Source organism: Muscardinus avellanarius, assembly GCF_963383645.1.
Source record: "Muscardinus avellanarius genome assembly, chromosome: 9".
Classification (NCBI taxonomy): Eukaryota; Metazoa; Chordata; class Mammalia; order Rodentia; family Gliridae; genus Muscardinus; species Muscardinus avellanarius.
In genome coordinates, this window is record NC_137795.1 from 22499086 (window position 1) to 22525853 (window position 26768).

At 36.7% G+C, this 26768-nt stretch overlaps 1 protein-coding gene across 3 annotated transcripts in view; it reads right to left on the reverse strand.

Moving 5' to 3' along the window:
* The window catches only part of VPS41 (VPS41 subunit of HOPS complex), a gene marked incomplete at both ends in the record, with an annotated part of 185786 nt that overhangs the window by 129783 nt on the left and 29235 nt on the right, over window positions 1–26768 (reverse strand). For 2 of the 3 annotated variants that reach the window (XM_080701308.1, XM_080701306.1), the window contains one exon: window positions 6562–6669. In XM_080701308.1, coding sequence (XP_080557434.1) covers window positions 6562–6669 — 108 coding nt within the window. The remainder of the gene's footprint in view (window positions 1–6561; window positions 6670–26768) is intronic. The other variant, XM_080701307.1, reaches the window with a different exon arrangement.

Sequence of the window (26768 nt, forward strand, 5' to 3'; positions counted from 1 at the left end):
TGCCATACTGAAGAATTAAAAAACCCTCAGATGTACTTATACTATTAGTTATCTTCAGGATGCCTCTATAAAAGTTACTGTATAATATTTGAGTATAAATGTTTATACTCTAATGCAAAAAATCCTTTTCTGTCAACAAATAACTTGAGCTACATATTCATTTCACAATATAAAACTAGTTCATATTTCCCTGTTTCTTCTTTCAACTGATCCTAAATAAGCCAGAGGAAACTTGAGGACTACCTCAAATACAACATGAAGATTTTTCTTCCTTTTTATTTCTTTAAGCATTACTCAAAAAGTTCAAAATTCTCTGAATTTCATTGCATGCAAGCATGCTTCATTGCAACCTATAATGAAATGCTCAAATTTACAGGCTACTAAGCATTTCAGTCAAGCAGCACAATCTTTAAAAAATAACCTTATAGAAAGTCAAGATTTAAAAGGATTTATCAAAATAGAATTGCTTTAAATGAAATTTCAGTTCGGGCACTTAAAATATGAAGCTACATTAAAGAAAAGTCACAAAAAGGGAAAGAAGGGGTTCGTTAGAAATTCATCCCCTGCAATGCCTTTCACTCCTGCAAGGTTGCCTTTTTTTCAGGAAGAAAAAGTCCCCCGGGGAAAAAAATCAATACTGGTTAATAAAACATCAGGTGTGCAGACATAACTAGGTATGACGACGCCACTGCACAGGCCTGCTTGAATGCACCAGGTGCCAGGACGATTAGTCATCCAGGGCAGACAGCGAGCCCGGTGAAAACGGAAGCTCGGACACTGAAAGGGAAAGGGGCTAGAGGTAATTCTGGGGGGAAATTAGTCTGAATATTAAAACGAAACAGGAATGTTTTCTCCAAAGCAAAAGAACATTCTAACCAGAAATAGAGGGCAAAAATGGTTGTAATTTTATCTCTACAGTGACACTCTGACAATATTTGAATAGAAAACCACCACATAAAATACTAACTGGAAACAAGTGATACTCTATTCTGAGACTCTCTGTGGTAAAAGAATGAGTCTTAAAAGCTAACTCCACCCCAAGTATCTCACAGTATTGATTCTCCTCATAAATACTATATTTAGTTTGTCAGGAAAATACGGAGCTTGAATCCTTAAAATGCTTTAATATCGTGCCATTGTCTGGCACCACTGTAAAGGCCATTTTTGAACTTCTGTGTTCACTTGAGGAAAGTTTCAACAGTTCTACACAGGGTATTTTATTCACATATTAGTTTCTTCTTTTTCCCCCCAAATTACTAATTTCATTAATAGTTATGACAGAAAACAGTAGCTATTTTAATTTTATAGTTTCAACCCAAAGGTACAATTGCTTTAGAATATTTTTGTAAAAAAATTCTGATTTTATGAAAAGCTACCTTTTGTTTAGGAAACCATTTAATCATTTAGGTTAGAAATATTATTGCTATTCCATTTAAAAAATAGCTATATGCTGTTCAAAAAAGTTTCATAAGCTGATCATATTTATGGAACTACTAAAATTATGCGTGAGTCATATATTCATTTGCTAATGTTTTTGAGTACTTAAATTACAAAAACTGTAAAATGCCAAGTTGGCCACAAATGTGACAGAATATAAATACAAATCCTTCAAATTTTACTTTCTTTCTACCATTAAAAGCCTTGATTTTATATATTTTTTATTTTATTTATTTATTTATTTTTTTGCAGTACTGGAGATGGAACCCAGAAGTATTCTACCTCTGAGCTAAACCCCCAACCCTATTTTTTAGTCATTATTTTGAAACAAGGTCTCACTGAGTTGCAAAGGGCCTCACTAAGTAGCCGAGGCTGTCTGAGAACCCAGATCCTCCTGTCTCTGCCTTGAATTTCTATATCCATTGAATCTCATTTCTTTTTTTAACCTGAAAGCACTTAAAATCCAGGTAAACAAAGAATAAATATAATCTCATTAGTCCCCTTCATATTTAATTACAGAAAGTTGATTCACTATCAACTATCACAATGGACATTCCAACCTTCAAAATCCACTGGGCATAACTGCCTTTACATAGCAAAACAGGATTTTACATAGGTGAACAAGTAGAAGGCATGATAAACCATCCTAAGAAAAAATAATAGCACATTTGAAATCTGGTCACCCCAATAATATTACCTCATCTCCCTTTATCATCTTTTCATCATATTTTAAAGATTATAACTAGGAAAATAAATTCTAGTTGTTGATGAGACTTCCCTTGGAAAAATTAAGGGCTGTAGAGTTAGAACCAAAATTAAAAACAGAAATATGGGGTAAGAGATATGGTTCAAAAGTAAAGCATTTGCTTAGTATGCTTACAGTACTGAGTTCAGTCTCCAGAACCACAAAAATAAACCATGGAGATACTCTCAAATGGATTAGACTCCTCTTAATAGAAACATGGATCTCAGATGAAGAGTTCATGATCTAAAAGTCAATGCTGAATCCTGTTCCCAATCACTGGCTCTGGTCAAGCTGGTTTTTAAGTATATTGCTAATAAATTGACTAGCTCTGTTTTCTCAATTTTATTCATTCAATTCTCCATTCAACAAACACAAAAAACACTATGAGCAATAAAAGCATTATATAATGAGTAATCTGACTTACAGATCATGGCATATTAAAGAAGATATACACAAAAAGTGATTAATTACAATTAAATTTAAAGAATATGCTAAACATGAAAGTATCTGTAAGACTATGGAACATGGGAAGTAACCGCTATGTTGAACCTGAGGGAGCAACTGGAAAAGAGAACAAGCTGGTATTGTGAGTCTGGCACTACCATTTTAGGCAGAATGACAGAACTTGTTCAAAGGCACTGAATACCACAAAAAGCAAGAGATCATAAGTAGTTTTATGTGGATAAAGCATCTTATCTATGCCCAGGAAAAAAAGGCAGGTAATGAGATTGGAAAAGCTGGAGAGACAAAAGGTGGGAAAGTGGAGAAAGCAGGGAGGGCAGTCCTAAACACTAAAATATTAGGAAGTCAGCCTGGCGTGGTGGCGCACACTTGTAATCCCAGTACTTGGGAGGCTGAGACAGGAGGATGGCAGTTCTCGGACAGCCTCAGCTACTTAGTGAGCTATGCTACTTAGTGAGACCCTGCTTCAGAATAAAGAATAAAAAATTAGGCTGGAGGTGTAGCTCAGAGGTAGAAGGCCCCTGGGTTCCATCCCCAGTAGCACACACACACAAAATATATCAGGACATCAATAAAGAATTTCAGTATGATCAGATCAGAACTTCTGTAATATTACTTTAGAAGTATTATGAATGGACGGGAACAAAAGAAAATTAGAATAAAAATAAATTAGTTCATAGGACGTGTATTAATTCTGTGGAGAAATGATGAACGTCTGATGTAACAGAGAAGAAGGGCTCAGGATGGGGGTGGATTAAAGCAGGTAAGTTGTGAGGTAAACTCCAGCAAGAAAGGTCCTGTGAGTAAAAATCTGCCAAGTGCTGCTACCATAGTTCCACACTGACAGCAGAAAGTGAAAGACAGAAGACAAGCAGGCAAGGATGGGCTCGGTGGTCTTACATACCACATTAAGGAGCTCAGATTTAATCTACTAGATGATGAAAAACATACGAGGATTTTGAAATCTGTATTTTTAACACATTATCCTTGCAACCAAGAAGCAGACAGATTTAAGAGGAAAAACGAGAGGCTCAAGAGATTCATGTTTACCAAGTTCAGGCAGGATCAGATGAGGGCTTATGCTAAAGCAAGGGAGAAAGACAATCACAGGACCCAGAAAAGGCTGTGGGGAACAGGAGGCTTAGAGGACAAAGGAAGTGGGGATGACATCAAATAAAATACGGACAAAAATAGATGCAAGTCTAGAACGAAAAGGTGAGTTCACTGTGGACATGCTGAAGCTCAGGAAAAAGAGACAAAAGACAGATGTCTAGAAGACACCTAGATAAATACACATGCTATTCTGATGAATGCCATTTTGTGAATGGGCACAGAAGCCATGAAATTTAAAACAAAGAGAAAGTATGAATCAAGAAGAAATGTGGATAATGGACCAAATCTTAAGAAAACCAACATACAAGGGGAATATAGTTGTAAAGAAAACTGAAGGAAGGAGGTATCAGAAATTATACAGAAAGTAATAAGAGGATGTAATAAAAAAGTTTGAGAAGAGAGAGAGCCACAATTTAAAATCAGCAAATTTCCATCAGATGGTGAATGGAAAAAAAAAAAAAACAACGTAATATTTAAATTAGCAAATGTCCATCAGCTAGTGAAAAGACAGACAAAACGTGATACATTCATACAACAGAATACTACTCAGCAATAGATACACACTATATCATGAGCATTACACTACGGGAAAGAAACCAGACACAAGAGATTGAATACATATGACTGTCGTTATCTGATATATACATAGGAAAACCTCTTAGAAACAGAAATTAGATTAGTGGTTCACCTGCAGGCGAACATTTGGTATGCCTCACGACATAGCAAGTATCTTTAAGAGAGAAAGGAGGAAATGAGATAAAGTAAACAATAAAAGTGAGGAAAAAAAAAGATCCTTGAACTGGAGGAAGAAACCTCCTAGGAGTAAGTAAGGAGGGGTGTGGATTCAGACAGGCTTGGAGAGGGGTCAGGAACTGATGTTGCTTGAGCCCCATGGTTTCAGTTTTCTTAAGCAGAAACACAGTCCTTTGAGGGTGAAGGGACAGTGGTTGAGCAAGGGGAACTGAAGACTGCAGGAAATGATGAAGGAGAAGTAACAATTAGTGACAAGTGTATTTGGGCATATGAGCTTGTACCAGCGCATGGCTGCTTGGTCACTATACAGCACCCACTGATTCAGACTTGAGGTTAGAGCTAAGGGGCACAACAAAGATATGAGGATGCAAGACGACTGCACATGCTGCGCGTCAGGATATTAATCACTTTACAGACACACAAAGGAAAGAACGAACTAAAGATCAAGTCTCTCTAAACTCACAGAACAAAGTTTGTGGGGAAATGAACATGAAAGATAAAAGGAGTCAACAGAGTGTAATTGAGACTAAAGATCCTCAAGTTCCAGGTGAGGACATCCTCGAGTGTGGCCTTAAGAGTGGGAGATGGCCGGGCGTTGTGGCGCACACTTGTAATCCCCGCGCTTGGGAGGCAGAGACAGGAGGATCGCGCAGGTTCAAAGCCAGCCATGCTGGCTTAAGAGACCCTGTTTCCAAAAAATAAAAATAGGTCTGGGAGTATAGCCCACGGGTAGAAGGGCTTCCAGGAACCCCAGTACCACCAAAAAAAAAAAAAAAAAAAAGAGTGGGAGATGAATCAGAGTGGATGTGAAGGTCAGTAGAGTTAAGTGAGGCTGAAGAACTGCAAGGGCAATCTCCACTAAGTGAAGGAAAGGGACAGGAAGTCGGGCGAAGCAACAAAAAGAAGGGGTAGTAGTGAGGCTGAGACAGGAGGATCACAGGTTGGAGGACAGCTTCAACACATGTAAGACTATCATCAACCTAGTGAGATACCTTTTCAAAATAAAAATAGGGTGGTATAGCTCAGAGGTAGAATGCCCCTGGGTTTAATACCCAGTGCCAAAAAAAAAAAAAAAAAAAAGGGCCAGAGCTCACAGGACAAGATTTAAGAGGCATTTTATTAAATTACTGAGTATAGGAATGTTTACCATGGAACAAAGTCTGAAGCAAAAAGAAATTATGCAGCTAGGCATGGTTATGGACACCCGTAATCCTACTACTTGGGAGGCTGAAACAGGAGGATTGTAGGTGTAAGGATAGCCTCAGCAAGAAGGCAAGAGTGTTCACAACATAGCAAGGCCATGTTTCAAAAAAATATATAAAAATAAAAATAAAAAGGGCTTGGGGTATAACTTCGAGGTAGAATGCCCTGGGATCAATTTCAGTACCACCAAGGGGAAAACAAAAAAAATTAGGTTGGGGCAAGGGGAAGGATGGAGCAACACTGCTGGGAACACAGAATGAAGCCAGCGGATGGGTCAGAGGTTAGGAGTTTGCCTTTTAGGAAGGACTAACACTCAGGGACTAACTCCTAGGGAAGAAGAGGACAATGGCTGAAATTATATGGCCGCTATCATTCTAACAACACAGGCTGCTTTGGTCCACGAATAGGCTAAGGGTGCTGTCTAGTACTTAGCCTGGATTCAGAAGTTGGTAGGAGCTTTACTGCAACAAGTACCCAGATGTAGACTATATCAATTAATTCATATAATAGACAAGTAATAATTGGGGGCAATTCTATTAATTTCTAAGACCTCCAATATAATCTCCTTTCACTGTTTCTAATCATAACATGCTCCTAACTTAATCTATATGAGGAATTAAGGGAATCTAAATTCTATCTGATATACTCCTGGAGAGTATTACATGTATGTAGGTGGGTACATGTGCATATGTAAAATATTTGGGTGGTTTTGGTTTTGGTTGGTGAGAAAGAAAAGATGAGGAGTGGCAGGAAGACACAATCACTGCAGACAACCCCCACCAAAACACCAGGATTCCAGAGTACAAACTTAGAGTAGAAACAAGAATCTTCTTAAAGTGCCATCTTACCTTGTCATGGACTGTCATGCAGCTAGCTGCATCCTTCTGAAGAATTTCAGTTACCCCATTGGAAAGCCTTTCATACTTCAGTTTGGGTTCCTCCTCACTCTCTTCCTCCTGCATGAAAAGCAAGAAAAAGTGACAGCCTTTGTAGGTTTGTTTTGAAAGATTCAAAACATATTTCTTAAAGGGGAACAAGATATGATTCCTCACCCACTGCCAGTAACTACAACTCTAGCTAAAGGTTAATATTGCCATGCTTCCTTTTGCCAAGTGGGTATATCAACTGCATTGCTAGGATAAATTCAAAGGTTGAAAACAATCATGTTGTATTGTCACAAACTTCATATGCTCAACCTTACTGCTTGATATAACATCATAAGATGTTCATTCTCACAGCTAAGGAATAAAGTTAATATTCAATACTGACTATAATAGCATTAATAAATCAAAGGCAGTTGTAAAAATTATTACAATGATTTAAAAATTAATTTTACTACATGAGTAATGAGAAATTTAAAAAAATCATGTATCAGAACCTGAAACAGCATAACACTGAACAAAAAGAGTTCACAAAAATAATATACTCCTTGACATTTGCTTCAAAAATACTTGCACAGACTTCGCCCTTCGTCCTTCATCTAATATGAAAATATCTTGAGGTACATTAATGCTCTCATACACAATCACTGCAAAGGCTTGATAAAACATGTATCATCTACCCTAGGCCTCAGAGGACTACTGAGGCAACCTCAACCAGAAGTCAGGCCTCCAAAGCAATAGAGAAACCAAAAAAAGGTGAGCTGGCATCCCACACACTTTCTTCCTAAAAACATTTACCAATTTTACATGTAGGACAAGAAACTGAGAATCCAGGCTCTGTAGGGCAAAACTGTCACTGCTATGAGTAGAGAAGGCAACAAACATTTTAGTATTTATGAGGATAGAGCAATATATTTGTAATTTTAGGGGCCATGATAACAGTGGAAGAGAGAGGCAGAAAATCTAGCTTGTTGTGTAATTACTTTCCCCTATGACAATCGCCAATTTCTAAAGCTGTGTAGGGTATGGCACTAAAGAGCAAAATAGCCTCAAATATGCAAAAGAGTTACCTTGATGTGCTGTGAAAGTAATAATTAGAGGCTCCCTGAAGAGGGTCTGGGTCTAACACTCTAACACATAGGCACAGATAAAAACTTTCTCAACAAGACCCCAAAAGCACAACAAACTAAAAGGTTGATCAGTATGTGGGACTGCATTAAACTGAAGAGCTCTGTACAGCAAAGGAATCTATGAAAATCCTCAATAAAGAGCCAACAGAATGGGAGTACATCTTTGCCACCTACTCCTCCAATAGAGGACTTAATCTAGACTATAGAGAGAACTCAAGAAACTCAGCACTAAGAAAACAAATAACCCAGTCAAAAAATGGGCAAGTGAACTAGACACTTCATGAAAGAAGAAATTCAAATGGTCAATAAATGCATGAAAAAATGTTTCACATCATTAGAAATCAGAGATGCAAACCAAAACTACCCTGAGATTTCAACTAACTCCAATTAGAATGGTAATCAGCCAAAACATAAACAACAACAAATGCTGGCGAGGATGTAGAGAGTGGGAATTCTAAAACATTGTTAGTGGGATTGCAAATTAGTGCAACCACTTTGGAAAACAGTATGGAGGATCCTCAGAAGAATGGGAACGAACGTACCATATGATCCAGCAATACCACTTCTGGGTATCTACCCAAACGAAAGGAAACCAAACTACCAAACTAATGCATGGGTATCTATGTTCATAGCTGCACAATTCACTATTGCCAAAATATGGAACCAGCCAAGATGAATCTGTTGATTCATCCATCAACAGATGAATGGATTACAAAACTATGGGATATGTATACAATGGAATTTTACTCAGCCATAAAGAAAAACACAATTATGTCACTTACAGGAAAATGGATGGAACTGGAGGACATTATGTTAAGTGAGATTAGTCAGTTACAAAAAAATAAGAAATCAGTTGTTCTCACTAATATGCAAAAGGTAGGGAGAAAATGGGTCAAAGAAGGAACTCTAGACAAAGGAAGTAAGGCGACCCAACTGAGGGGATGGAAGGGGGAAGAGGGAAATTCTCTAATGTACATGATGTTCATTAACAAACATATCAAAGTCAATCACTTAGGCAAGAATGAGATAAAGGTACGGAGAGGGAAAGGGGAAAGAATTGGGTAAGGGTTAATTGGGTGATATGTGCATGTATGCCTCCAACATCTTGTACCCCATTAAGATGTATGACTACAATGTACCAATGAAAAATTAAAAAAAAAAAAAAGAATTCTAGAACCAGAAGAAGCTGAATCCTGGTACACATCACAGACTCACAGTTAGAATCCCTGGTTCATGGGGGACACCAAAACTTGTCAAAACATAAGAGTTTTGACTCAGTTTAATCCTTGATTAGAATAAGGTACATAATCCCACACCCTATCTGTCAACTAAAGAAAACCTAATTCCACTTTGGCTGAAGAATAAAAAAATACTGGCACTGCTATGATTTTTCAGATACAATACTGAGGGTTCAATAAATAACCAGGTATACCACAAGATAGGTCCAAATAACCAAAAATCAAGAGAAAAACAAACTCATACGTGGCATATATATCATAAATGGTATCATATTGCAGTTTCCAGTTAATGGCTTTGAGCTTTTGGCTAAGATCAAGTGTAGAATGTGTTCTTATAAATGAAGGGCTTTAAAATAACTATGATTGTATGTTCAAATCAAATAATAGAAATGTATGGGAAAATTGGTGAAAAGACAAAAAATTTCAACAGCCAATTGTAGTCTACATAAGAGAATCAAATAAAAATTTTAGGACTAAGCTGGGCATGGTGGTGCATGCTTGTAATCCCAGCATTTGGGAGGCTGAGACTGGAGGATCGCGGTTCGTGGACAGCCTCAGCTACTTAGTGAGGCCCTCTGCAACTTAGTGAGACCCTGTTTCAGAATAAAGAATTTAAAAAATGGGGCAGGGGGTGGTCAAATGCCACTGGGTTCCATTCCCAGACCCACCCCCCCAAAAAAAAAATTAGGACTAAGAACGTAACTGAAATTAAGAAGTCAACAAATGGTTTAACTTAATGGAAGTTTAGGAAAACAGAAGGAAAAGATCGGTTAGATGAAAACATGTAAAAACAAAGATTACTTAATCATTTTAGACAACAAATTTGTGTGTGTGTGTGTGTGTGTGTGTGTGTGTGTGTGTGTGTGTGGTGCTGGGGATGAAACCCAGGGGCTTTCTACCTCCGGGCTGCACCACCAGACCTATTTTATATTTTATTTAGAAACAGGGTCTCATTAGGTTGCTGAGAGCCTCACTAAGTAGCTGAGGCTGGCTTTGAACCTGTGCAATCCTCCTGTCTCAGCCTCCCAAGCACTGGGATTACAAGTGTGCACCACCACACCTGTCTGACAACAAATGTTTTAAAAGTATGTTAGACCCTGTCTCTGTGTTCCACAAGTCATAAACAATCTCTTTGTATTTTCCATTAATTTGTCCTTGGAAGCCCAGAAAGGACAGATGGATAGAAGACACGATGAAGAATAGATGAGACGTAGAATATAGTGCAAAAGTCACACATACTTTTAAGACATTTATTGTCTAAAAGATTACATAATACATTCAGTTTATCTAACATATAATCAAGAGTTTTTAAAAACATTTATTTGCTAAGGTAGCCTTAGTCTTATCCCAGAAGGATAAGGAAAAAAATTAAAAGGAACAAAAGAAAACATTTAAAGAGATAACAACTGAGAATATTCCAAAACTGTTAAGACATCTACAAGCAAATTCAAGAAGATATGCAATCGCAAGCAGGATAAAGATGAAAGAAATCTCACATAAGACAGATAATAATAAAAAGACTAGGTTTTTAAAAAAAAAGACAGAGTAATAATTGCTCTGCCTATTGCAGATTATAAGATAGATAGGACACCCTAGGGAGACGCCACAAACTCTGATGCTTACAAAAACCATTGTCCAATGCTGAAAGGAATGTACCTTTGGGACAAAGATCTGCATCTTCACCTGGAAAGGGGTTATATGCCATGAATAAAATTTATTTCACCCTGACTTTAAGGGAAAAAAAATCCTATGGAGATTTATCTATAATTATCCCTTATTAAATAGATTTTCAGTAAAAATTATCAGAAAATTTAAGTGATTTCCTCAAGGCACACAGTGGGTAGAGACAAAACTGAAAATCAAAGTCAATTATGAATGCTCTGAGTCAATGCCTTGTAGAACACAGTACCCAGTCTCCTGTGAAAATGACTCTATAAACTAAAACAGAAGTCTCTGAAATTCCTGTGCCTACAAACTATGTGACTAATAAAAAGCATTTTAAAATGTGCTTACTTAGGAGGTACATTAGTTACCTATTATGGCATTATAGATTATGCCAAAATTACTGGTTTAAAAACAACAACAACGAGCCGGGCGTGGTGGCACACGCTTGTAATCCACGCGCGTGGAAGGCTGAGACAGGAGGATCCTGCAGGTTCGAAGCTAGCCTCCGCTGGCCTAAGAGACCCTGTTTCCAAATAAAATATAAAATAGGTCTGGGAGTATAGCCCGGAGGTAGAAGGCCCCTGGGTTCCATCCCCAGTACCTCCAAATAAATACATATATACATACATACATACATACATACATACATACATAACAAATATATATTATTTTACACAGTTGCTGACACCAAGCAGTTCAGCAGTGGCTCAGCATGGTAGTTCCCTGGAGTTCTCTCCCAAAGTATCAGGCAAGATATCAGCTGAAGCTGCAACCATGAGAAGACCTAACCAAAGTTAAGAGCATCAGCTTCCAAAAAGGCTCATTCCAATGACTGGCAAGATGATGCTTGGCTACTGGTAGAAAGCTTCACTTCTTGGCTCATTGACTTTCCTATAGGGCTGCTTGAATGTCCTCAGAACATAGCAGCTTCCCCCAAAATGAGGAAGTCAAAAGACAACAAAATGAAAGCGTTATGCTTTATGACCTCGCCTTAGATACAACACAATGTCATTTCTACAATATTCCATTGATCATACAGGTCAGTCATGAATACATGTGGGACAGAAGGACACAAAGGTATGAATAATGGAAAGTAAAGGTTACCGGAGGCCATCATGTAGCTACAAGAACAGTAATAAAACTTAATTTTTAAAAAACTAGTTTTTTACAAAACACTTAGTTTTACCAGTGCACTAATAAACTATCTTAAATTTGATTAAAGTATACAAAAGCAGTTGTTTATGTAGCAACATAGTGTTATAATCAAAGATGGTGTGTATACCATTAACTTTCCAAGAATAACTATAGGAATTAATAGCAAAAAAGGAAGTATAAAAGGGCAGTTACACACAGGACGTCATATTTAGGTAAAAAAATACCTTGATATCTTTTGATAATCAATCCAACACAAGGACCTATTATACCCCAAATTGACTTGCTTTTAATATAAATATGAAATAGCACATTAACCAAATCTAAAGAAACTTGAAAAGGGACCAATACAAAAAGCAACAATAACCTCTACTTATGTTGCTCCAAGAAAGAAATAGAAATGATTACAAAGTTTACATGAAATGTGGTACAGATGATGTGTACATTCTTGAGTAAATGTGTTAAATACAAATTGAATCCTGAATGTTATCTTTATAATAAGATACCACCTGTTGCGCAAGTCTGTACATCAAATGTGCATCCAATGTGAAAAGTTAATTCTAGCCTCTTGAATATTTTGCATAAAAGCACTCATCCACGGACCATTAGATAAAGTTATTGTAAATAAGGTTTGCCTGTCTTATTTATAAGTGAAAACCAAATAATTTCCCTCACATAAATATACAAAAATAAATACTTTCACAACACAGTTCACTGAATCATTCATGCAAGGTTTCAAAAACCATAAATAAAATGAAACTCTAATATTAGACACTTGATGTACCATTTCACACTTTTCTGACAGGTATCTTTTATGTTAAGTTAAAAGTAGGACAAAGGTGAATTTTTTTAAGGTTTTCTTCTCCTTGCTGTAAACAAAGAAAACAGAAAGTGACTGAAAAATACCATTCATCGAGGTTATTCTGCTGCTGCACACTCTATATTACATTTTAAATAAAATATATTCTAAAAACCAAGTAGATTTAATATAGAATTTCACTTTAATTTAAAAAACCTAAACAGAAAAAAGGCCTTCATACAGTTTGAACTTCCATGGTAAACAACTCAGAGCTAATAAAAAACAAATCAATAATTTTTGTTAAATTTTAATAATCTTACACACCTACAAATAAAACCATCAAGAGTTGAGATGACAGTTAACTACGTTGCTATGACAACCTGGTGGAAGAGAACAAGTCCTGACTTGCAGCTAAGCAAAGATATGAACAGAGTGACATTTACTCATACAAGAAAAATCTGCAGCTTTCCTTTAAAAAGAATCAATTCCTCAACTAACATGGATTTTTACTAAGTATACAGCACTTTTAATTAAAGACAAATCCTTTAAACCATCCTATGAAATTCTAGAACACTATCTGAAAGTAAATGTCATATTGTAGTCATTCTTTCTGAGTTTTCAACTTAAAAGGGAAAAAAATTATTTGGGGGAATAACATATTAAAAACAATTAGGGGTTTCTGCCTGAATGGCAGTTCAATAACGTGTTACTATTGTTAATTTGTCCCCATACAATAAATTTCCAAATTCCCATGGACAAAATCCTATTACCTAATTAGGACATATATACCAACAAGAATATTATACTTTGCTTTTCACCTGATGATTTAAAATTTATGCATAAGACATTTCTTTCTTTCTTTATAACCAATCATTCTACATTTGCATCCTATTTTAGCTTTATCAATATTTTTCTTTCACACATTAGTACTATTATTTGGAGGGGGGGTACTAAGGACTGAAACCAGGAACATGCTATCTCCAAGCTACACCACAGCCCACTTTATTTTTTTATTTTGAAAGAGAGTCTAAGTTGCTGAGGCTAGCTTCATATTAGTACATTTTACGATATACACCACTGTTACATTCCAAATGCAAACTTGAATTTTACTTGTAAAAACAATGTGTGTCATAAATTCCAGAAGTTAACTGAAAGATCCTTACATTTTCTACTATTCCTATCCATACAGAAATTAAATTTTAATTTCTGGATAACACTTCCTAATAAAATGAAAAATACCAAAGGCAGGAAATGTCCTATAAAGCTCATGTTAAGCCAGTGGAAACACACCAGGTGAGCACTATTAAACAACTGGCAATCTCACTCTACGCAGATGGCCTTTCCTAGACTGCTTCCCCTTGGAGAAAGACCTCAGCTGAACCACCAGGAATTTTAATCAGATGAACAGTTTACTTGGTTTCATGTCATCAACTACATCTGACTAGGGGCAAATCCTTTTAATAAATATCTAATGTTTTTAAAGCTACAATAGGGAAACACTAACATCTCCAAAGATATTCTCATTGCTTTCATGCAGTTTGAACTTCCACAGTTAAAAAAAAAAAATCCAAGTGTTAATAAAAAGCAAATCAATAATCAACCATGAGTGTGAAAGTATAAAATAAAGGCTTTCTTCCTCTAGGATATTCTCTTTAGAACTATAATTACCTTAAGGAGAATGGAATACTCAAAACTGATAGTCAACCTTATAAGTTTAATATATATAAACAGCTATTAAAATCCATTATCAGAACAGTTGAGTTTTTGAAAATTGACATTTTAAAATATTCCCTCTCTTTGCAAATAATTCACATCATAGAAGCACCATGATATACTATAATTCTTCTTTATAATTACTATTTGTTAGAGAAGGCAGGAGAACAGAAAAATAAAAATAGTAGATGTCATATACAAATAAAGTTTTCAATGCCTAATTGAAACAAATACTATGTAAGTCAACCAAAACACATAATTTGAGTCTTGAAAATACAACTAATGGTATTATAAACAATAGATGTAAACACTACCACATGACATTATCAACAAAGGGAAAATAAGTAGATAAGAACTATATATTACTGGATACATGCATTTATTTCAAGGTATAATGTTATCACTCAATGTACACACATATATAGGTCATTTTCAAATATATCACACTGATCCTAAACTTTTCCAAAAGGGTATGAGAAATCCATGATCGGGGGAGGGGGGAGTATAAAAAATACCTGAAATAACTTCAGACCTAATTATTTCAACTACCATTGTATTGCCTAAATCACCTATGCAGAAGATGAATGAGACTTTCTAAAAAGGGTAACTGCAATATACATACATACATATATATATATATATATATATATATATATATTTCTAAGATGCTATATTAGAACTATAGCATATAGTTAAAATGTTCATGTTGGGCGTGGTGGCACACTTGTAATCCCAGTGCTTGGGAGGCTGAGACAAGAGGATCACACAGGTTCGAAGCCAGCTTCAGCTACTTAGTAAGGCTCTCAGCAACTAAGTAAAACCCTGTTTCCAAATAAATTATAAAATAGGGCTGGGGGTGTAGCCTGGAGGTAGAAAGCCCCTGGGTTCCACCCCCAGCACCACACACACACACACACACACACACACACACACACACACACACACACACGTTCTATTACAGGCAGAACATTTTCATACAAAAAGATGAGTATCTAGGATAGGTTATAGGTCCTTCTAAAGTTTCAAAATATATCTAGAAAACTACATAAACACGCTGAAAAAGTAACTTCAGGGTTCTATTAATAACACAAGGTATTACAGCTGCCTCAGTGACCAAACTTTTTAAGAAAGTGACATGGAGATAATGGAATTCATTTACAATAAAAAACGGTGGCCAGAGCTCCCAGGATGCCTTCCCATCAGACTGCTGACAGACAAGCAATTACACTGTGACATGAATGAGAATAAGGTTACATTTTCAAATTTCAAACAATATTGTGATTATAAAATATTAATTAAAAAGGAGCTGAAATTACCTAATAAATGTAATCTAGATTTCATAGGTATACTTTTTCCAATAGATAAAAAATTTACCATGAGTCTATTTATATTGGTTTATATCTATTTATCTATTTATTTTGTTAAAAGCACAGAATATGTATAATTAAGTACATAATTCTCAACCAAAGGTGATTTTGTACCCCAAGGACACTTACATGGCAACACCTAGAGTCATTTTCCTTGTCACATTTGGGTAGGAAGTAGAAGAAAAGTGCTACAGGTATCTAATGGATATAGGTCAATTGTGCTAAATGAGCTAGCTATACTGTACAAAAGAATTTCCAGAACAAAAAAGTATCCTGCCCAAAATGCCAATAGTGCCAGAGTCAGGAACTCTGGGTTAAATCAATTTCAAAAGACAAAATATTACAGACATTAAAACCTGTTTAAAAGATGATTTAATAACATCTTGTTAGGGTACAAAATTGGTCATAAAACCTACTTTATATGATCTAAACTTTACTTAAGAAATGTATAAACATATTGGCAGTAATAAGAATAATACACACTGAAGTGGTAATCTCCCTAAGCTTTAGGTTCTTCATGTGTAAAATGGGGGTGATAACAGGACTGAAATCACAGGCTGCTGTGGCCATTAAAGAGAGTAAATAAAAATCACTATTTTGAGTTATTGCCAGCATTTCCTAAATATTCTAAAACAAATACATACCATATCTATTGTAAAAATAAATATTACGTTTAAAGAAATTTTTCAACATTCTCACTAAAACTTTTTATCTACTAAACTATGATTCTTATCTCAGGGCTGCTTTCCTTACCAAAAGACTTGGACCAGGAAAGTGAGAAAAAGTTGAGCCCATAATAATTGAAGAGCTCTACTTAAGATTCACAAGATATGCAGTCTTCATAAACCCTGGTCTCTCCTTTGCCCCGTAGTATCAGAATTTCATGTTCAATTCAAGGAGGAAAAAAAATAAGGTGAAGGTTCCCATGCCCTAAGCCACATACCATAAACAGGATCAACTCTCATCATTTATTTTATATTGGGAAAGCGATAAGAATATATAGAAGAGGGGAAAAAATCAGAAAAGCAAATAAGCTTTTCATTTCCTTCTAGCCATATGGAATAACCTCACCAATCTTCAAGATATGCCATTCAGGTGGACAATTTCCTCCACTAAAGCCAACATAACCTTCTTTTCCTTTCTTCCCAATATCCCTTGGTGATCACAAGATCCTTAGAAGTAGGGTTTATGCCTTTTCACTGTTCTGAACTTCACCTAACAAAACTGCGGGTACCTAATAAAGACCAGTGAAAACAAACGTCTGAGTAACAGTAAACAGGGTTTAGTAAGCAGCTTTTCTCAGACATTCTCATTTAGATTTCCATACTCCAAATCAGAGACTATCAACCAAGAGAACCAGAAGATCAACTAAACTATTTGTTAGTTTAGACACAAAAAGAGGATGAGGGGGAAAGAGAGGTGGGAAGGTGGCTATCCTGAATGTGAAAAGTAGAAACTATAGATACATTTACAGAAATGCAGCTTGATCATCTTCTAGCAGTAGTAGCAAATAGAGGTCCTGAATGCTCAGAAAAAAATTATTTTATTTCTAATTTGCATATTATGTAAAAATAGAAAAATGCTAACTTCTGGAGAAATTATTTATTTTATAAAAGGTTTAAATACTTCTCAAGCATTTCTGATTGCACATCTTCAGAAAAGAAAAAAAAAAAAACCTTATTAGCCACCCCACACCAAAGCCTTTTACAGCTTTTCTGTACTTTCCATGAAGACAAACATAAAACTGAAATTAGCAATAAAAATCAAAAGCTACCAAAATCAAGGAGAAAGTGATACATTTGTTGAAATCGAATTCACAGCACACCCTGATTTGTTTCAAATAAACATAAACCACAAGAACAAAAGGTAGACAGCTTCTTCCTAGCCTTCCTACCAACCCTGTGCCCCCCAACTCAGAGCCTGCTTAATTCTCTCCAGCAGACTCCCATCTTCCCCTGAGGACTGATCTCCAGGGCAGACAACTACACTTGCATCCTCTGTCTCTTTTATCTCCACACCCTGCACCCTCTGGTCTCAGCCACCATCTTTCTTCAGCAGGTTGAACTCTGAGGAGTAGAGTAATCTAAAGTTTAAGAGTTCCAGCCTTAAGAATTGAAGGACCAAGGAATTCTTGAAGGCAGGAAGGTGAGCACCAGAGAAACAGAGAAAAGTAACAAATGAAAAAGCAAAAATGAATTAATAAATAAAAAACAGAATCATTAATAAGTCCAAGTGTTAGTACTTACCATAGTTTAGATGTGCTCAAGTCCTGGTTGCCAATCCATAGTGTTATGAAATGGGAAAAACTTTTAAAAGGTGGGACCTCATGGAAGGAAACTGGGTCACTGGGGTGTGCCCTTGAAAGGGACACTGGAACCAAGCCCTTCTTATCACACTCTATGCTTTCCAGCTGCCAAGTGATGAACAGGTCCCCTCTACCACATGCTCACATCGCAATGTGCTGTGCCACCACAGGCAAAAGCAACAGGGCCAACCAAACATGAACTAAAAACTCTGAAACCATGAGCCAAAAAGCCTACCCTCCTATAAAATGATTATAAATAATCTCTCCTCCTTATAAATCATCTCTGGTATTTTATCATAGTAATGATAAGTTGTCTAATACAGTACTTTTTAAAGACAAATCAAGTAAGATAATCAGAATAAACTGAGAAATGAAAGTCATCAAAGTACTACCTGTTTCCTGCAGCATACTACCTGGCTCAAACTCTGATAGCTACAAGTTTTATTTAAATATCTTTCAAAGAATACAAAATTCCAGCTGGGAGTGGTGGTGCATGCTAGTAAACTCAGCATTCTGGAGGCTGAGACCAGAGGATCCCGGTTCGCGTACAGCCTCAGCTATTTAGTGAGGCCCTCTGCAACTTAGTGAGACCCTGTTTCAATATAAAGCCTAAAATAGGACACAGAGGGTATAGCTCAGAGGTTGAATAACCCTGAGTTCCATACCCAGACACACATACACACACACACACACACACACACACACACACACACACACAAAATCCCAAAGTTACTCAAACTGCCCAATACTAGGAACATACAAAAACTTCTTATCATTTTTAAAAGGCAGTAAAACTGTAGTATCATAATTCCCAGAGTATATTTTAAAAAATACTAATTCTCAGAGTATATTAAAAAATACACATTGCTTCAGTCAGATCACATTGGAATTTAAATGTAAAAGCTCTAAATAGACTACCATAAATCAAACCCAATTTCCTAAGTTAACAGTAAACATTTGTATATCACTATGAGCTACATTATGTGAGACTATAATGCACTGATAAGAGTATATAAAAATATTGTAGAAATCCAAAGACTGCATGTTAAGAAATGTGACTTTATCATTTGATAAGTCAAAAAAAGAAAAAACCAGGGCCATCCTGACAAACAAACAGCATTTATAAAGTTCAACACTAGTTCTTCATTTAAAAAGAAAAAACTGGGTATGGTGGCACATGCTTGTAATCTCAGGAGGCTGAAATAGGAGGATCACAGGTTTTCAGTCAGCCTCAGCTACTTAATGAGGCCCTCTACAACTTAGTGAGACCCTATTCCAAGATAAAAAATAAATTTAAAAAAAAACTGGGCTGGGGATGCAGCTCGGAGATAGAAGCTGAGCTGGTTTAATCCCCTAGTACCAAAAAAGTAAAAAGAAAAAAAAAAAGGAATTTCAGCAAATTAAAAGAAATTTTCTTCTGGAAGAGCCTAGAATTAAGAGCTGGGCATGATTATTTAAAATCAAAAGCAAATATGATTCTTAACAAAACAAGATAAACATTCCCATCATCAACAGAAAACAATCCAGAGGTGCCAACTACCACTTTCATTTTTTCAAAACCAATTTAGAAATTTTAGCCAAGTCGCCAGGCGTGGTGGCGCACGCTTGTAATCCCCGCGCTTGGGAGGCAGAGACAGGAGGATCGCGCAGGTTCGAAGCCAGCCGCGGCTCTGGCTTAGGAGACCCTGTTTCCAAATAAAAATGTAAAAATAGGTCTGGGAGTGTAGCCCGGAGGTAGAAGGGCTTCCAGGAGCCCCAGTACCACCAAAAAAAAAAAAAAAAAAAAGAAATTTTAGCCAAGTCGAAAGACAAGAAAATAAAAAAGGTGATAAATAGATCACTATTGTACAGTCTTATTTGAAGACATTGCGAGTAAGGAAAGAACAAAATATGGTTCTGCCAAGACAGCTTACCTGTGCTGCTAACCTCTTAAACAAAACTAGCCCAAAGATGGAATGAAAGGAGAGGAAAGGAGAATTACAGAAACTAATATCTCCACAAGATACTCTGGAGGCAACTTAAACCCAGGAGGGAAAGTGAAAGCCCTGTACCCGGAACAGAGGTGGAAGTTGCAGCAGCCGGGACCATGTCCTGGAGAAGCTGGCATGCTGCTGTACTTACCTCTCACAAGCTGCTGAGGGAGGTTCTCCAGCCTCCTGTGCTAGCTAGGGAAAGGATCAAAGGCATCCTGCCCTCCCAGAGATAAGGACTGACCCCTGCATTCACCCCTTCCTTTATCAGGAGGAAATGGCCTCCTCTCCCAGGCCACTCCCCTGGTGGGTTTACCCCTACAGAACCTGAACTGCACCAGGGCTCTCAACAGTCATCACCCAAATTCCCACAATGAAAACACATTTGAGACAAGTATTCAAGTGCTAGAAAAAAAAATCCAGGAGATGCTATAAGAGATGAGAAATAAAGATGATCAGATATATCCTGATAGTTTACCAGTGTCATTTTGTAAAAACAGAGATAAGATCTAAAGAAATAAGTAGCTTTTTTATATGCTAACCATTAATCTATGAAAAAGTACAGAAAATAATTTCATTTACAATAATCTCAAACCAATAAAATACCTATGAATAAACCTAACCAAAGATGCAAAAGACCTCTACAATGAAAATTATAGAACATGCAGAAAGAAAATGACGAAGACCTTGGAAGATGGAAAGATCTTCCTTGCTCATGAGTAGGCAGAATGAATATCATCAAAATGGCGATTCTGTCAAAAGTGATCTACAGATTCAATGCAATTCTTATCAAAATACCAATGACATTCTTCCTATACCTAGAAAAAGCAGTCATAAATCTCATAGGGAGGAACAAAAGGCCCAGATTAGCCAAAGCAATTCTCAGCAATAAGAACCATGCAGAAGGCATCCACAATTCTTGACTTCAAATTATACTACAGAGCTATAGTAATTACAATAGTATGGTACTGGCACAAAAACAGACACACAAAGCCAAGCATGGTGGCACACACTTGTAATCCCAGGAGGCTGAAACAGGAGGATTGCAGTTTAAAGACAGCCTTAAGCTACTACTTAGGCCCTTTGCAACTCAGTGAGACCCTGTTTCAAAATAAAAAATAAAAAATAGCCTTGGGGGAGGTAGAATCCCCCTGGGTTCCATCCCCAGTACCGCAAAATAAATAAATTAAATAACTGATTAAAATAAATTAAAAAAAAAACAAGCACACAAAGCAATTGAACAGAATGGAAGATACAGAAACAAACCCACATACTTATAGTCAACTGATCTTTGACAAAGGGGCCAAATACATATGCTTTGAAAAAAGATAGCCTTTTCACCAAATGGTACTGGGAGAACTGGCTATCCATTTGTAGAAAAATGGAACTAAATCCTTAGCTCTCACATTGCACAGGAATAGAGTTGAGATGGATCAAAAACTTGGAAGTTAGATCAGAGACTGTGAAGCTATTAGAGGAGGGCATAGGCTCAACACTCCAACACATAGGCACAAGCAGTAACTTTCTCAACAAGACCTCCAATGCCCAGGAAATTAAAACAAGAATTAACAAGTGAGATGGCATCAAACTAAAAAGTTTCTGCCCATCAAAGAAAATCATTAAGAATTTAAAAAGAAGCTGGGCATGGTGGCCCATGCTGGTAATCCCAGTATTTAGGAGACTGAGACAGGAGGATCACAATTCACAGACAGCCTCAGCTACTTAGTGACTGAAGCCTTCACAACTTAGTGAGACCTTGTTTCAAAATTAAGAATAAAGCTGGGCGTGGTAGCACACGCTTGTAATCCCAGCGCTTGGGAGGCTGAAACAGGAGGATCACACAGGTTTGAAGCCAGCCTCAGCTACTTAGTGAGGCTCTTAGCAACTTAGTGAGACCCTATTTCCAAATAAAAATATAAAATAGGTCTGGGTGTATGGCCCAGAGGTGGAAAGCCTCTGGGTTCCACCCCCATTACCACAAAAGAAAGAAAGAAAGAAAGAAAGAAAGAAAGAAAGAAAGAAAGAAAGAAAGAAAGAAAGAAAAGGGCTGGGGGTGCAGCATGGAGGTACAATGCCCCTGGATTCCATCCCTAGAACCACACATACAAAAAAAGAATATAAATAGAAATCCTATAGAATGGGAGATCTTTACCAGCTATCTCTCTGATAGAGGGCTAATACCCAAAATATACAAAGAAAAAGCTTAAAACACTTTACACTAGAAAACCAAATAACCCAATCAAGATATGGGCAACTGAATTGAATAGATACTTCACAAAAGAAGAGATACAGATGGCCGATACAGAAAAAAATGTTCAACATTATTAGCAATAAGGGAGATGCAAATCAAAACTACACTGAAATTCCATCTAACCTCAATCAGAATGGCAAGCACAAAAAAGTCAAATAACTATAAATGCTGGTGAGGATGTGGGGAAATAGGAACTCTTCTATTTTGGTGGGAGTGCAAACTAGTTCTGCCACTATGGAGATCAGTGTGGAGATTCCTTAGAAAACTAAGAATGGGTCCACCATACAATCCAGCTATCCCAATACTGGGTATATTTCCAGGGAACTACAGTAATATATTCAAACCCATGTTTATAGCAGCACAATTCACAATAGCCAAACTATGGAAACAACCTAAGTGTCCCATCAACAGATGAACAGATAACAAAATTATGGAAAATACACACAATGGAAATCGACTCAGCAATAAAGAACAAAAGTATGTCATTCATAAGATGGAAAGACCTGGAGAACATTATGTTAAGTGAGATTAACCAAGCACAAAAAGAGAAGGGACATACGTTTTCTCTAATATGCTCGAAGTAGGAAGTATTTGGAATATCAGAGGGACTCCGGATGATGGGGATCCTCAGGGAAGCCAGGGAGGAAGGTAAAGGGGGAGAAAGGCTGAGGTTCATTAGTGGAAACACGACCTTTAACTCTGTGTACACAAGTGGACATACCACTGTCAACATGGACACTTGGTACTGGAAGGGAGGAAAATGAATGTAAGACTAGATGTACCAATAAAAGTAAATAACAGTGGGGCATGGTGGCAAACACTTATAATCTAGCATTTGGGAGGCTAACACAGGAGGACAGTCTCAGCTCCTTAGTGAGACCCTTAGTGAGACCCTTTGCAACTCAGTGCAACCCTGTTTCAAAATAAAGAATAAAAAAAAAAAGACGGAGGGTATAGCTTGGTGGTAAAATGCCCCTGGGTTCCATCCCCAGGACCAAAAAAAAAAAAAAAAAAAAAAAAAACCAAAAACAATAAAACAAAAAAAGGAGATAAGAGAGAGAAAAGCACAAGTGAAGAAGGGAGAATTATCCAAACTTCTTAACTAAAATAATGTTTCCTTATGCCAGTTGTACATACATATGCTGTGTTACATATGCTGTGTACATATGCTGGGCAAGCTACTTTAACTTACCTCATTTTTATGAAAAGGGATAATATGTACTTCAGGGAATTTTCATAATAATTAAATGTAGCAAATGTACACAAAGCATAAAATCTAGAATTATTTAGTGAATGTCAGTTATTAAAAATATGACAATTATGTGTATTATAGACCAAAGTTCAAACTGCAAACTCATATCATCCTCCCTTCCAAGCTAACTTTCTATCTCACTAGAACACAAAACTGAACGAACAGTGACATGTTTCATCTAATTGCCCCTTTGTTTTATACTATCTACAATACAAAAAAAAAAAAGGAAGACATATTCTTTTGATTTTACTGCAGCATTAAAAAGAATGGTTTCAGTGGGGTCTAGCCAGTGATAGAGTACTTACTTTGCAAGCACAAGCCCATAAATAAATTAAATGACCAAATAAATAAATGTATGTTTCAAACACATCTAAGTGTGATTACTATTAGAAAGGAAAGGAAGTATTACAATTTCCTACTTGCTAAGTCCAGAGCCTCCCCTAGAGTCCTGTAAAGACTAAAAGTAGCCCATCGCCAACCAAATGCCTCGGAACTGCGAAATCCCTAGTGATTGAGATGTGGATGACAAACAAAAACCTTCAGCTCCATCAGAAATTTCCCACTCTCATCATCCTCTCATCCTGCTATGAAATATTTAATCGACTGAGGTCTTTGGAAAAAAGTCACATTCTAAGGTAAAGAAATAAGACGATATGGGCACCCAGGGATCTCTGTATTAAAAAATGTTTGCACTCAAAACCAAATAGTTTATGGATGAAAAGAATCCTACATACTATTTATATCTGTCATAGCATTTCTGAAGCCTGCAGAAGAGGAAGCATTAAAGCCTCCACAGTACAGAATCAGGCCCTAATTGTCAAGTAAAATCATCACTTAAACAACACTCATAAGCAATCATTAGAAAAGACATACCCACAGAATACCAGTTTCACTACGATTTTCTGCATACTTTCCCTTGCCTAGATGTATTTGCTACCCCAAACTCTGAGAAATAAAGCCATATGCAAGTGCTACAGGAACACTTACTGTATTACTTATTGTATTAGTTTCCTATCACTGACCATAAGGTTTGTGGCTTGAAACAACACATTTGTTACCTTACAATTCTGTAGGCAGAAGTCCAACATGGACAGCCTTGGCCTAAAATCAGCACAGCACCCCTCTGGAAGTATTGGGGGAGAATTCTTTTCTTTCCCTTTATTATCTTCTAGAGGCCACCTACATTCCTTGGTGTGGGCCCTTCCTCTACCCTGAAAGCCAGCAAAGGCAAGCCAAGCCTCCCATATTACACTGCTGACCTTTCCTCCTGCTGCGGCTTCTATCTGTAAAGACCTTTACCATTATCCTAGACCTGCTCAGCTAATCCACGATAACAAACCTATCTTAAAGTCAGCTAATAGCAACCTTAATTCTTCCCAGCCCTGGAACATGTTGTATCCACAGGTTCCAGCGATAACTAGATAGACATCTTTGGGAGACCATTATTCTACCTGTTACTAAGAACAACATAAGCACCGAAGGGTCTAGAATTGGTGGACTATGGATGCCAAGAGCCAAGTTTAAAGATAAAAGATAATTCCTATTTGCTGGTTCTTATATTAAATCATGATCCCACTCAAGAAAAAATATAGATTCAAACAATTCTTGTCAGAGTCAGGAGGCCAGGCATGGTCCATGTTTCTGTTTGACAGAGGGCCCTCTCAAAGGTCTAGTTTCACCATTTCCAAAATAAGGATGCCAAGTTACCTTACCTCAGAAGCCTTCCCTAAGCACCAAGGATAAAACTGCAACTCTTCAGCCCACTCCATTCCCTTCAGTCAATTATATTTCTTTTAACTAACAACATTCATTATTATTGGGTATGTTAATAAATTTAAATGTTCTTGTATATTATTTGCCTTTCTCATCAAATACTAGTATATTCTAGTATCCTAATATTCAATAAATATTTTTTCAATAAAGATATACTGAATGAATAAAAGGATCAATCTTGAGTTGCCTACAGTAATTTTCCACAGGCAATAAAATAATAAATTCTGTTCAAAGATCTATCATACCAAGGAAGAAACATTCAACATTTTAAGTCTTTAACAAATGGCAGAAATGCAGTTTAAAAATACAAAGTTTCAGCCAGGCGTGGTGGTGAAGGCATTTGGGAGGCTAAGACAGGAGAATTGAGGTTTGCAGACAGCCCCAGCTACTTAGTGAGTCCCTCTGCAACTTCATGAGACCCTGTTTCAAAATAAAGAATAAAAAAGAATACGGCATGGGGTCAATTGCCCCTGGGTTTCATCCCCAGAACCCCTATATATACAAAAAAAAATTACAAAGTTTCCAAATGAATAATTTTTATATAATATACTTCAAAAGGAATGTTTATCCATGCCTGGATGATGCAATAATCAGCTGAACCTATTAATATTAATAGCTCATTAAATAAAAGAGCAAGGTTTTCACCAAGGTCTACCAGAAAGAAAATAACATTATAACCCTGTGTTCTATTTTTCTCAACAATCAATCTCATAACAGAGTATATTACCATTTCAGTTGCTAGTCACTATAAATTTGTTTATTAAAATTAATACATGTAAAGAATCAATTTAAATTTCAATAAATTATTCATAGTGGTCTACCTGCTAGGTGAGATAGATTATTTCTGTGCGATACATTTTCTAATTTAAAAGGCTATCTCCTGATTTATCACAATGACTTCTTTTCACTTTAACAAAACTGAGAAAGAACTCTTCTTATGGCTGATGCACCTAGAAGTTGCAACTTATTTTAAAATTAATTTCTCTCAACAGAAATATCTCACAGGTATTTTAGTAGCTGCAACTGACATGGGCATGGTGGCATACCCTTATAATTATAAATTCTGTTCAAAGATCTATCATACCAAGGAATAAATACTCACCTTTTCAATCTCTAACAAATGGCAGAAATATAGCTTAAAATAATGAAGAGGTTTCAGTACTTGGGAGGCTGAGACAGGAAAAATGGTAGGTTCAAAGCCAGCCTCAGCAACTCAGTGAGGCCCTCAGCAACTTAGCAAGACCATGTATTAAAAAAATAAATAAATAAACGACTTCCAGGAAGATGGCAACCTCGAAAAACAGCGTTTACGAGTCCCGCTAACACTCGATCTCTATTGCCACAAAATCAGAGCTTTTCATAGCCAGAAAATACCATCAGCAGAGAAATAAAAACTGTAAATACAAGAGACAGAGAAAAAGAAAGCTAGAAGTAATAGCAGAAAATTTTCCAAACATACAGCAAGAGGTCGATACACAGGTGCGGGAAACTTATAGAACTCCCTTTAGACAGGATCAGAGAAGAGGTTCCCCACACTACATAATTGTCAAAATGGCCAA